The 12,755-nt window shown below is 36.7% G+C and overlaps 1 protein-coding gene across 2 annotated transcripts in view; it reads right to left on the reverse strand.

The window, feature by feature from the left end:
• Positions 1-12,755, reverse strand: part of Acmsd (aminocarboxymuconate semialdehyde decarboxylase) — a 48,904-nt gene that overhangs the window by 8,407 nt on the left and 27,742 nt on the right. For both annotated transcript variants that reach the window (XM_027936871.2, XM_027936872.1), the window contains 3 exons: positions 10,117-10,210; positions 7,381-7,476; positions 5,704-5,876 (listed from right to left, as the gene is read on the reverse strand). In XM_027936871.2, the coding sequence (XP_027792672.1) occupies positions 5,704-5,876; positions 7,381-7,476; positions 10,117-10,210 (363 nt within the window). The remainder of the gene's footprint in view (positions 1-5,703; positions 5,877-7,380; positions 7,477-10,116; positions 10,211-12,755) is intronic.

Below are 12,755 nucleotides of genomic sequence, written 5' to 3' on the forward strand. Positions count from 1 at the left end.
TGACTGGCCTCCAGCTTAGGTTCACATTTTAGCCTAGATATTAAATGCCTAAGACAAAATCACATTTGTGCCTGTTGTAAAAAAAAAAAAAAGATACTTTTGCTCCTAAAACATTTACTATGAGATAAAACATTTTTACTATGAGATCAAGTATTTTCTATTTTGCAAAGCAGTAAATTCTGGTTTCTCCTTTAGCGTAAGAATATATGAATGGATATTTTGATTACAGTGCTAAAAATCTAATTTGAAGAGAGAGGCCTCTTCATTTTTTTTTTAAATTGAGGTGAAGTTCACATAATATAAAATTAAACAACTAAAAGTGTACACTTCAGTGGCATAGAACACATTTACAATGTTGTGAAATCATTTACCTCTGCCTTGTCTTAACCATATAAAATTATCTGAAAAGATCAACAACCCCAAGACTTAGAAACTAAAACATTTCACATGCCTGAAGTATAGACATGTGAGAAAAGCATTTAATTATGGAAGATTAGACTCGAAAAAAGACAGAAAATCCACTTGGAAGAAGATTTGTAAGGATATTTCCAAAAATTCTTAGTACATTCAGAGATTAAAAAGTATCCACCCAATAAGAACAGCATGTTAAAAAAAATTTAGAGTACATTTAGAAGAAAAATAAATTTAAGTTCTTGGATTAAAAAAAAAGCCAAAACTAAATAGAAGGCTTTATCAATAAAGTTGAAGAAAGTGCTGCCTAGTTTCTTCTTGATGCTTACATTAGAATGCAGAAGGAGCACCTGAAAGAAAGGGCAATTACATGTAAGGAGACAGGAATTGTTGGGTTGAAAATTCTCAATTCTGGGCTGGGATTGTGGCTCAGTGGTAGAGTGCTTGCCTAGCATGCACGAGGCACTGTGTTCATTCCTCAGCACCACATAAATGTAAAATAAGGATATTGTGTCCACCTAAAACTAAAAAAATAAATATTAAAAAGAAAAAGAAAATTCCCAACTCTTCCAATGACAAATGATGCTAAAACAAAGAAATTGCTTTCTGGTAAAGATTAAAAACAATGCACAATTGGAAAAACATAATATAAAAGTGAAGCCAAGATGTGACTATGTTTTTGTTATGACCTGAAATGACTTAGGCAGCATTCAAAGAACCATTTAAACAATAAGATCTTCTAGGGAGCTTAGTCTCAGAGATTTGTAGGTAAAATTTTTGCCCAATGGTGTGAAACTTAGTAAGATTCATAAAAGATCCACAAAGTTTTAAAGAGAATTGTAGTAACAGTTTGGGCTGAAAGAAAATGAAAATTTTTGAAAAGAGACATTCGCACTCCAAATCTTGTACAAACATGAAGCAGTCTATAAAAAGTACTCCATTATAAACTCAAGCTAACATTTGTGGAAAAAAGATGACTCAGATTGTAGAATCAAGAACCATGGTGAAACATTCCTATCCTTTGAGTTCTAATCAAGAAGATGACAACATGTTCCTGATGGGTTTCAGATTTGCTAGTGACTAGAGTCTCTGCTGAACCTCCTGTTTTCCCCCTTTTGAAACTGGAGGTTATATAGCAAATATCCTGTGCCTGTCCTATCATTTTTTATTAAGTATAGGGGGAGCAAAAGGATTTGTCTTTTTGGTTTGCAGTTCTTCAGCTTGATAGAAATTGTACATTATGAGCTTTATCTACAAGTTCTTTTAAACAATGACATTCTAGATTTCAAGGTGATACCATAAATGATCAGACTTTTGGAGCAGTCTTAGCAGGGGAAAGGATATTTTGCATTTATAAGGAATATAAGTAATTTGTGGCCAGAGGGTGGAATGTGGTGGTTTTAAATTAATACTATGTAGCTTCTGACTCTAGGTCATAAATGGATAGATTCTGTCTAGTGGGCTTTCTCTTTTCCCTTATCTGCTCCCTATTTTTCTCTCTCATTGATGGGTGAACTACTTGCCTGCCATATGTAAGGGCACTCAAGCAGATCTCCAGAGAGACCCACCTGGAGAGACACTGAGGAGTCCCACCATAAGTAAAATCTACCTTGGAAATAAATCCTTCAGTCCTAGTCAAGCCTTGGGTGACTACAGTCCTGACTGGTATTTTGCCTGCAGACTTTTAACAGACCTTGAGATAGTTATGCTTCTAAATTGCTGGCACACAGAGATCATGAGAGATAATAATTGTTATTTCAAGCTGCTAAGTATTGGAAGTGATTACTTATGCAGTGATAGATTACTAGATTACAAATGGGTCTAGCCAAAATTATGACATAATCATCATGAGTACATGAGTGACCTCTAAAAATCTGTCATTCACACACACACACACACAAACACACACACACACACACAATCATAAAAAATATACTTTAGGGGCTGGGTTGTGGCTCAGTGATAGAGTGCTTGCCTAGCATTTGTGAGGCACTGGGTTCGATCCTTAGCACTACATATAAGTAAATAAATAAAATAAAGATAAGAAAATATACTTTGGGGCTGGGATTGTGGCTCAGTGGAAGAGCACTTGCCTAGCATGTGCGAGGCCCTGGGTTTGATCCTCAGCACCATATAAATAAATAAATAAATAAATAAAATAAAGTTATTGTATCCAACTACAACTAAAAAATAAATATTAAAAAAAGAAAATATACTTTATATATATGTCTGTTTATAGATACTAAAAATGGTTGTTTTTACAATATGTAATATATATTTAGTTTTATAATATGGTTTAATATTGTGATTTATCCAAATAACACCTGTACATAGTTAAGCAAATATTACTAAAATATATTATCAAAAACAGTCCTGTGCCACTTTCTTAACTCTTATCCTTTAAAGTAGCCACTTTCACCTTTTTAACTTACATCTTCCAATAACTACATTCATATTCCCTGATAATATGCTTATCATTTTTTTTTTAAGAGAGAGAGAGAGAGAGAGAGAGAGAGAGAGAATTTTTTTTTAATATTTATTTTTTAGTTCTCGGCGGACACAACATCTTTGTTTGTATGTGGTGCTGAGGATCAAACCCGCGCAGGCGAGCGCGCTACCGCTTGAGCCACATCCCCAGCCCGCTTATCATTTCTTGATTCATTAGCTTTGAAGAATATTTACTGATTTCCCATTATGGTCATTGGAAATCTCTTCCTTATACTCAACTTCTCTATTTTCTTGATTGAATTACAATTTTAAATAAAGCCAATATTTAGTACTTATACATGTATGATGATAAGTATAGTGCTGATTGTTTAATGCTGAGTCAAATAATGTACAATGATTATCTGCCCCCATACAGATTTTTGTTTACTTGGAGTTACTTCCTTTTCTTTCATTGGTTTAATTTTCTATGTATGTACTGTTATTTTGTTCCTAACACACCAACAGTTCTATTTAATATTTGGAAATAATCATTTCTACCTCTTAAATGCATTACATAATCCATCAGTTTCATTTTTTTTTCCTTCCTGGGGACCTCATTCCTCAGGAACCTGTTTTCTTGTTGCAATCTGGATAGGTTACTCTCTTGCCCATATATACTGCTAGAACTTTTCTTAGCTATTCTCGATTTGGAGTTTGTTTTTGGAGTTTACACACACACACACACACACATATATAATATATATATATATCTTCTATGTCCTGAATTGACCAGCCTGTGAGTAAATGAGGCTACATTTACTTTTTTTAAAAATATTTTTTTTGGTTGTAGATGGATACAATACCTTTATTATTCTATTTCTTGATTTTTATGTGGTGCTGAGGATTGAACCCAGTGCTTCACATGTGCTAGGCAAGCGCTTTACCACTGAGCGACAATGTCAGCCCCAAGGATATGTTAACTTTTGATGTCCAAATTTTAGTAGTTCAAGCATTCACAATTTGAATGCAAAATCTCAGTATAATTATATTTGCAAAATGCCTTCTGAGTTTTACTAGGAGTACTACTAGAGATGTACTCCCATATGTTCACCAACTAGTCTAACCTCTGGTTATCCTAAGGTGCTTGTCATTTTCTTCCTCTTCTGCTTTGGCTCCCTGAATAATGTGTATTGCACTCAGTACTGTTTGAGATGCTAATGGTATTCCTCACTTCTGATGGTATTTCTCAGAAGATGGGCTTTGTATGTGCTAAAGGTATTTTCTTCTAATGTTTTCATTTCCAAGAATGCTAGGCTTGAAGGGATATCATGAGAATGGAACTTTCCCCAATTTCCCACCACTTTCCCTATTCCCCTCCTTCGTTGCTGAAAGTCTAGGGCCCAGAAAGTCTCTTTCAGCTTCTCTTCTGTGTGGTTTCCTGTTTACATACTTCCCTGTCAACCTCCATCCAAACGGAAAAAGAATCAATAATCACCATCAACTGCTGGCTCCACAGAGACAATACAGAAGCTAGATAGCTCAGAGGCACAGTTCAACTATGTACAGTAGTATCCCTTACCTGGTATTTTGCTTTCCATGGTTCAGTTACCCTGGTTATTTACACTAAAGTAATATTAAATGGAAAATTCCAGAAATAAACAGTTCATACGTTTGAAATTATATGTCATTATGAGTTGAATTATAAAATCTTGCACTGTCCCACTTTGTTCAGTCCAAATGAATTATCCCTTTGTCCAGAGTATCCAGGCTGTTTAGACTACTCGTAATAGTCACTTGGTAACCATCCTGTTATCAGACTGACTGCTGTAATATCTCAGTGCTTATATATAGGATTTGGTACTATGTTGGTTTCAGACATTCATTGTAGGTATTGGAATGTATCCCCCTTGGATAAGGAGGGATTAATATAATTTATTCCCAAACTAGAATTTTTAACAATCATATTTTAGTGATTTTCTTAAACCAGAGAAAGAGCATTAAAGTAGATGAAGTATCTATTCCAGAGATAGAACACTACTTGCAACTTTCTCTTTTTTCTAGAGAGCAAGATTTTTTTTTAAATAATTTTTTAGTTATAAGTGGACACAATACCTTAGTTTTATTTACTTATTTTTATGTGGTGCTGAGGATTAAACCCAGTGCCTGACATGTGCTAGGCAAGTATTCTACCACTGATCTACAACCCCAACCCCAAGAGCAAGATTTTTAAAGATTTAGATTTCAATTCAAGTACCATATTACAAATCTTTTACTATGTCCATGTACTTTTAAGAGAGTCCCCCAATTTTTTTCCATGGAAAAATTTGAAAACCTTCTATAGATAGCTGTAAGTAATAAAATGGAACTGAAATAATGGCTAGTTGGTCCTATGTATCCTTGGGTCCTATATTCTTGGATTCAACCAAGCATAGATTGAAAATATTTTGGAAAAAAAAATTGCTTCTGCCCTGAACATGTACAGACTTTCCCCATTGTCACTATTCCTTCAACAGTACAGTGTAACGACTATTTACTATATTAGCAAAGTATAACTATGCTGTTTACTTAGTATTTTCATTGTATTAGATATTATAAGTCATCTAGAGATGAGTTAAAAATATATAGGAAGATGTATGTAGGAAATATGCAAATACTAAGCCATTTTATGTAAGAGACTTGAACATCTGAGAATTTTGGTAACTCTGGTGATCCTGGAACCAATTCCTTTTGGACATCAAGGGACAACTATACTAAATAGTTAATTTTTTAAAAAATGAATTCACATTGGCCTTTACTTAACTTGCCAAGTAACTGGTTACAGATTTGTGCTCTGCATAAACCATCCAAATAGCAAACCTAGCTTACCTTTCCCATGACATCTACTAACAGCTTGAGGGATCGAGGATCATGAACCAAGGAATCTGTGTAAAAGGAGCCTAGGTATTTCTTCGGGTCAGTTGGATTGTCCAGGGCACACAGATCTGGACGCATGTTGAATCCGTGGGAAATTCTTCCCACTGTGAAAGGGAAAGCACCACCTGCAAGTAAAACTCATTACTGAGCAGCTAGCGTTGATTAAAAAGGATTCCTTTTGCTGGGTGCAGTGGCGCACACCTGTAATCCCAGTGACTCCAGAGGCTAAAGCAGAAGGATCGCAAATTCAAGGCCAGCCTCAGGAACTTGGTGAGGCCCTAAGCAACTTAGTAAGACTCTGTCTCAAAACAAACAAACAAACAAACAAAGGAATGAGCATATAGCGCAGTGGTAAAGCACCCTTGGGTTCAATCCCCAGTATTTTTTGAAAAGAATTCCTTTAAATCCTGATGTTCTAAGGAGAAGTTTCCATAGCCCAGCTGATTAGGTATTTATAAAGGACCTGCTGGGTTCCAAATGCTGGAAGATGACTTGGGAAAAATGGCATGAATATATCCAGAAATCCAAATTTCTGAAGAATTTGTGCCAAAGAGAGTAGACAAGTATGTAAAGATATAAGCTTTTCAAATTTAATGTGGTTATCATAGCAAAATATTGAGATGACCTATCAGTTGAGTGATATCAAAATCATGGTGGCATATTAGGGACTGGAGAGCTCATAGTCTGAGTAGAGGGATTTATTTATTTTTAAGAATATTTTATTAGTGCATTATATTTATACATAATAGTGGCGTTCATTTTGACATAATCATACATGCATGGAATATAATTTGCTCCATTTCAGTCTCTGGTACTTCTTCTTTCCCTCTGCTCCTCCTTTTCCATTCCCCTTCCTCCACTCTATTGGTTTCGCTTCTATTTATTATCTTTTAAATTGGTGCCTTATAGATATACATAAAGGTGGAACTCACTGTGGTATATTCATATATGTACACAATATACTTTTGTCAAATTCATTCCACGTTTTCTATTCCTCCTCTCTCCCACTCAATCTCCTTCCTCTACTGATCTTCCCTCTGTTTTCATGGGCTCTGCCCCTGCTTTTCCCCTTACTTTGCTTGACTAGAGGGATTTAAATAAAAAACAAAGTAAAATGAAAACCGTGCCAACCAAACTAAATTTGCTTACAGAAATGGAATTTGGTCCCCATACATCATATGACTAGAAAGGTGACTGGAAGGATGTTATGAATGGAAGTGTAACCCTCCAGGATTCCTGTGTTGAGGTTTTAACCTCCAATGTGATTATATTTGGAGACAGGACTTTAAGGAGGTAATTAAGGTTACATGAGGTCAGAGGGTGGGGCCCTTAATCCAGTAGGACTGATGTCCTTGTAGGAAAAGGAAGAAATATTAGAACTCTCCAATCACCCCACTCTAATCCCTGACCCATGCATGCACAGGAAAAGGGTCATGTGAGAACACTATGAGAAGGCAGCCATCTGTAACCAGGAAAAGAACTCTCACTAGACGCCAACCCTGCTGACTCCTTGATCTTGGACTTTCAGTTTTTAGGACTGTGAGAAAATAAATGTCTGTTGATTAAGTCACCCCATATATGGCATTTTATTATGACAACCTGAGCTGAGTAATGCAAACATGGTCTTACCTCCATGTGCAAAGCACACTTTCAGTTTGGGAAACTTCTCAAACACCCCACCCATGATCATGGAGCAAACAGCCATGGTGGTCTCTGCTGGCATTCCTGAAAGAGGAAATAGTCACAAAGTTTATGCTTGTCACCTTGAGCAGGAAGAAGCTTGGTAATATTAATGGCTGAGGAATAGTAGCTAATAGCCAGGGAATTATCAGTCCCAAGAAAGTCAGGGTCCTTGAGCTCCAGCATGATTTAGCTGCATACATGCCATTGCTTTGGCAAGGAGAATCATCTGAAGCTTCCTATTTACCCATTACAGAGAGAGTTGTCTAGTGGCTAGCGCTGTTGAGGACCTAGGTCTTGTCCTGATTCTCCTGACTTCACTTTTGGATGGAGTAGGGCAAGCAGAGTGAGTGTCAGGAGTCTGGGCTGAATGCTAGCTCCTGCAATTTTCTGCCTCCTGGTCTGTGATAAGTTATTTAATATTACTGGATCTGTGCTTCTTACCTGTAAAAATGAAGACCTTGCTGCCTATCTTGCAAGGCTTTTATGGAATTTTGGAAATATGATGTCAGCAAAGTTCCTGGATAGAATGTCACATTCTATCATTGTGCTCAGCAAAAATTAGTTACCTCTCTGTGTCTTAATTTCGTCATCTGTAAAATGAGGATAATAATGACTAGTTCCTGCCATAGGCTATTTTGAGGATTCAGCAGATAGCTCCTGGCATTCAGTTATTGCTCAATATTAACTATTATTGTTATTTATGCCAAATCTTTGCTGCCTTTTGGAGCTAAGGTTGAAAATCACAGGATTAACATAAGTTGTTTCAAGTGCTTTGTGCTCCTAGAAGAAAGAGCTGATCCATGTCTTATGCCTTCATCCCCAAGGAGCCAGTTTAGGCTACATTGCCAGATGACTGCTTTTCCAACTGTGATTCAAAAATATCTGAATGCTGTACAGCTGTGCCCTGCACCTTCTGAGGAAGCCTGACTTTGGCCTGCTGACTGAGGCTTCCCTGGATGCTCATTCTGCCCATTGATAAACCACAGGCAGAGATACCTCTAGCTCCCTGGCCTCCTGGGAATTTTGGAAAAATGATGGATTCATATCCATCTTGAATTGAGCTAAAGGCAGAGCTTACTGAAAGCTGGGGAATGGACAGCATTATTTCCTTCTGGTCCTGTGATTCTGCTTTCCATTAATTACTTCAATCACAGCCTCATAAGACATCCTTCATCGAGGAGCTAAAGTTACATTTACAATGTGAATTGGATTGTAATCCTTCCCGGCTGGAAATTGTACAATGCACTAACATCATTTTTGTATTCACAATAACTTTCTTGAAACTGACCTGTTTGCATGTTTATGATTGGTGTAGTTGTTTAAAATATTTTTTTCCTCAAGCCAGAATATAAGCTCCATGAGGGCAGAGGTTTTGTTCAGATGTATATCCCAAGTGCCTAGTATAAAGCTTGACATTTTTGAGGAGATCTATACACACACACACACACACACACACACAATACACATATGTGTGTTGCATAAATGAATGATGAAATGACTATATGTAAATAATGTTTTTCATGTGGAAAGTTGCAATATAAGTAAGTTTGTTGGACTTGTCAAAAGTTTGTGAATCAGGATGAGATTATCTTGGAAGCTGGACAGAACTGACTGAGCCTCTTAGGTTATCTCTTCTTCTTGTTATTCAAGAACTTGGTAGGGGTGGGTAGGAAGCTATCTTATTAAATACTTTAGTTTCCACCAGCAATCACAGGAGCATATAAAGTGTAAGGGCAGAAAGATAACTTTAAAGGAATCCAGATCAGTTTTGTTATTTTACAGATGAGGAAATGGAGCCCAAGGTGATGAAGTGATTTGCCTCAGATTATACAGTGAAATAGAAATTAAGCTGCAACAGAAATTCTGGTTTTGACTTACAATATATTGTTATTCATTTAACTCTTTATGGTGGTTGCCATTTGATTACTTCATAATTAATAATTATACTAATTAGACTGGAGAAACTGGAGAGAGAGAATGGATAATCCTCCTCTAATAAAGTCCAACACTTTTCACTGGGTTTTTTTTTTTCACTTGTAGCTCCAGAATTTTACATCTATTCTCCATCTTTCCTTCCTATTGGGACCAATACCAAGAGATTGGATAGGACAAAGGGAGGCTTCTTCTTTTTCTGTTTCCCTCACTTTCATGTGGAACCTTGAATAACTGTTTCAGGGGGAATAAAAAAGAGCAGAAGAGAGAGCAAATAACAGGGTCATCGGGAATACAGGTCTTCTATAATCTAAGGTTTCAGATCCTTGTGTGGAAGAAGTTAACTTTCTACTTATAATTCCAGGCCCTCATTTATAACAGCTGATGCTGTTAATTGTGCAATCAAACAGATATGTGCAAATTCCATTTTCTCTCATTAACTTTGTGATGCAGACAAATTACCTAACCACTCCAAGACTTAGTTTCTCCATCTGTAAAGTGTTCATTATAATATCAACCTTGTAGAGTAAATATGTTATTTATTTAGGATGTGACTTATTTATGATCATACTAGATATGATTAAAATCAAACAGTAATATATACAGCACTTCTTTGCTCAATAAATGGCAGTTGCTATTATTTTCAATCATGTTAATTATTCATATTTTCTCTCTTGACAAGAGGGTTTCAGAGATGACTGGAAAAACCCAAGGTTTGGTGTCTGTTTCAGACCCCAAGCTGACACAAACCTACAAGCCAAGGAAGCCAATATTTAGCCATCCGCCCATCCATCTGCATGTCCCAAGGGTGCACAAACAGGGAGCAGTTCAGCCGTTCAGCTGCCTTCAAAGAAGCAATGAGAAAGAGAGAGGTTATTTGAAGGAGCCAGCAAATACAAGGTACTGTTTTAGGGAAACTGTTTATCTGAATAAATAAACTGAAATATTGTTGAAATTGTTTCTTGATCTAAATAATCGAATCATTGATCAACTCTGCTCCTGTTTGGGAAATAAAAAGGACATTTAGAATTAACAAAGGGAATTGGTGGATTTACCATTGAGGTTGATGCATTTAATATATTGTTTGGCAGAACAAGTCACAGGAAATAGCCATCACTCACAAATGTTCTTTGGGGGCAAAATGTCTAGGAACTAATAATCCCACACCTCCAATGTGGGGGCACATTTCCCTGCTGGCTCCTACATGGTCCTCTCTTTGGGAAAGACAGTAGAGAGGTGATATTCTTGAAGTCAGGGCAGGAATGCTCCTTTCTTTTTTTCCACTTGGAAACCTGAGGCTATAGAAAATGAGACAATGATGATTGGAGACCAGTGTTTCAGGGCTGGGCTGACGCATGAACTACTGAGCCATTCAGAACCCAACAGTGGGTGGTGACTTCTGGGGTCTATAGGCACTCACACAGTCCCCAGAGCCCAGATGAATCCCTGAACAGTCTGCTGTGAATGAGATCACCTCAGAGAGGTAAGAGCTCTCAGTGCCTGAGCCTGGCAGGTTTTAAGATAAATGTCATGGACAAACCTGCTCCACGGACTTCTGGGAAATGGAAACACAATCTGGATAGAATGACCTTTATTCAACAGAATGTTTAATTAAGATAAGTTCCCTCAACAAGCATTGAATATTAGTGTTTACTAAGGTTCAAAACACATTTTCCTTAGAACATTTTCTTTTCAAATGTATTGGGGTGCTGGAGTGACTCATCCTATCTTCATGCATAAATATTTGTGCTAACTGGGCTGATGCAATGTGACTTGTGTACATAAGCATTTTAAAAATGGAAAAACAATTTTGGACAAAAGGGAATTCTGGAAATGGCTGACAAAGGATAAATTGAAGAAGATTTCTAACTCAACCGATTCTGGGGAGCAGAGAAATGCAAGCCTTTTGAAAGGAGAGGAGCTAATTGATTTCTGATAATGAATGCAGTTTGGAAAGAGAATAACATCTTCTTGGGGACAGTTTGGGTTTGGCAAAGGCACATCTCAGTAGTATTTGAGTCCTCATTAGATAACACTTTAATCTATGTGCCTATGATGGTTTACTTCAATTCAATTTAAATCAATATTTAAAAGATCTCCTTATGTACATAAGGCATTGTATCTCTACATAAAGTCACTTATACTCTCAAAAGCACAGCTAACATTCACTGAGAACTTACCATGTGCTGAAGTTGTTATAAGAATTTGACAATTATGGACTAATTTAATCCTTTATGAGATAAACACTCTTATTCCTCCTCATTTTACAAAGAAGGAAATTGAGGTAGATGGAGTCTAAGTAACTTACTCAGTATTCCTGGCAGAAAAATGGTAGAGCCAGGCAATCTAGTACTACCATTCCATCTGCCTTGTAGCAGTAACAATGTCATTTTTGTACCTAAAAACTGACTTGAGCATGTGTAATTTGGTTTACTCACTAGCAACAGAGATCTTGGAGATTAAGGGGACAGTTAGATGCTCTGGAGCACCAGGCTTACTTTAAAATGACCAAGCCAATTTGGCTCTCAGAAATTCCTCATTTGTTTGAGCAGGTTACTGACGCAAACTAGAGAGCAGTGAGGCAGGCAAGCCTTGCTAACCAAACAAATGTGCTGTCAACCCCAGGACATTACAAGTCCACTGGGGTCAGGATGTGCTCCTGAATCCTTCAGAGACTGGCAGCCCCTCAATATAGTTAGAATGATTGATGAGATAGTCACACAAATGAAAATATCTATGTGGACTCCAATTGGCTGCTATTACTTTCTAAGCCCCTTATTAATTCATATATTTGATTCCAATGAATAATAAAATGACTTGCAACTGAAGTTTCACTCACACTGTGCTGAAACAACTTGGATGCACAAGTAAATAAATCATTTTTCAAAGCTCATTAAGGTTTCCAGGAAACATCACTGTATCAACTATGCCACTGCAGCCAATAAGCTTCCTGGAGTTCAATATTTAGAGGAACATGAAATGTTTCAGGTCATTAGGAGGCAATTTAACAGGTAATCCCCCAACTGGTGAGCAGTTACCATAGATATTTTTGCAAGTAATTAGAGCTCAATAAATATTAAATGAATAAAAATGAATAAATGATAGTGAGTAGGGTGCCTGGTGAGTCCATAAATGTCTATTTAATACATTATTAAAGATTTTGCACTTACAATGAAAAGATTACAAAGTGAATCAGTCATTGTAATTCTAGGAGGGAAGTAAGGAATTTAGAAAATGCAATTGAGTAAAGAATCATGCATCTTGAATTCTGATATTGAGTATAGCAGGTTTAGTTACAGAAGAAACAGAAAGAAGAAGAAGAGGGCTGATAATAGAATTGTGAAGTGATACATGTTTGAAGTTGGGTTCTTCAAAAATGGATGGCACTG

The sequence above is a fragment of the Marmota flaviventris genome, chromosome 11 (assembly GCF_047511675.1).
Source record: "Marmota flaviventris isolate mMarFla1 chromosome 11, mMarFla1.hap1, whole genome shotgun sequence".
In the NCBI taxonomy this organism is placed as follows: domain Eukaryota; kingdom Metazoa; phylum Chordata; class Mammalia; order Rodentia; family Sciuridae; genus Marmota; species Marmota flaviventris.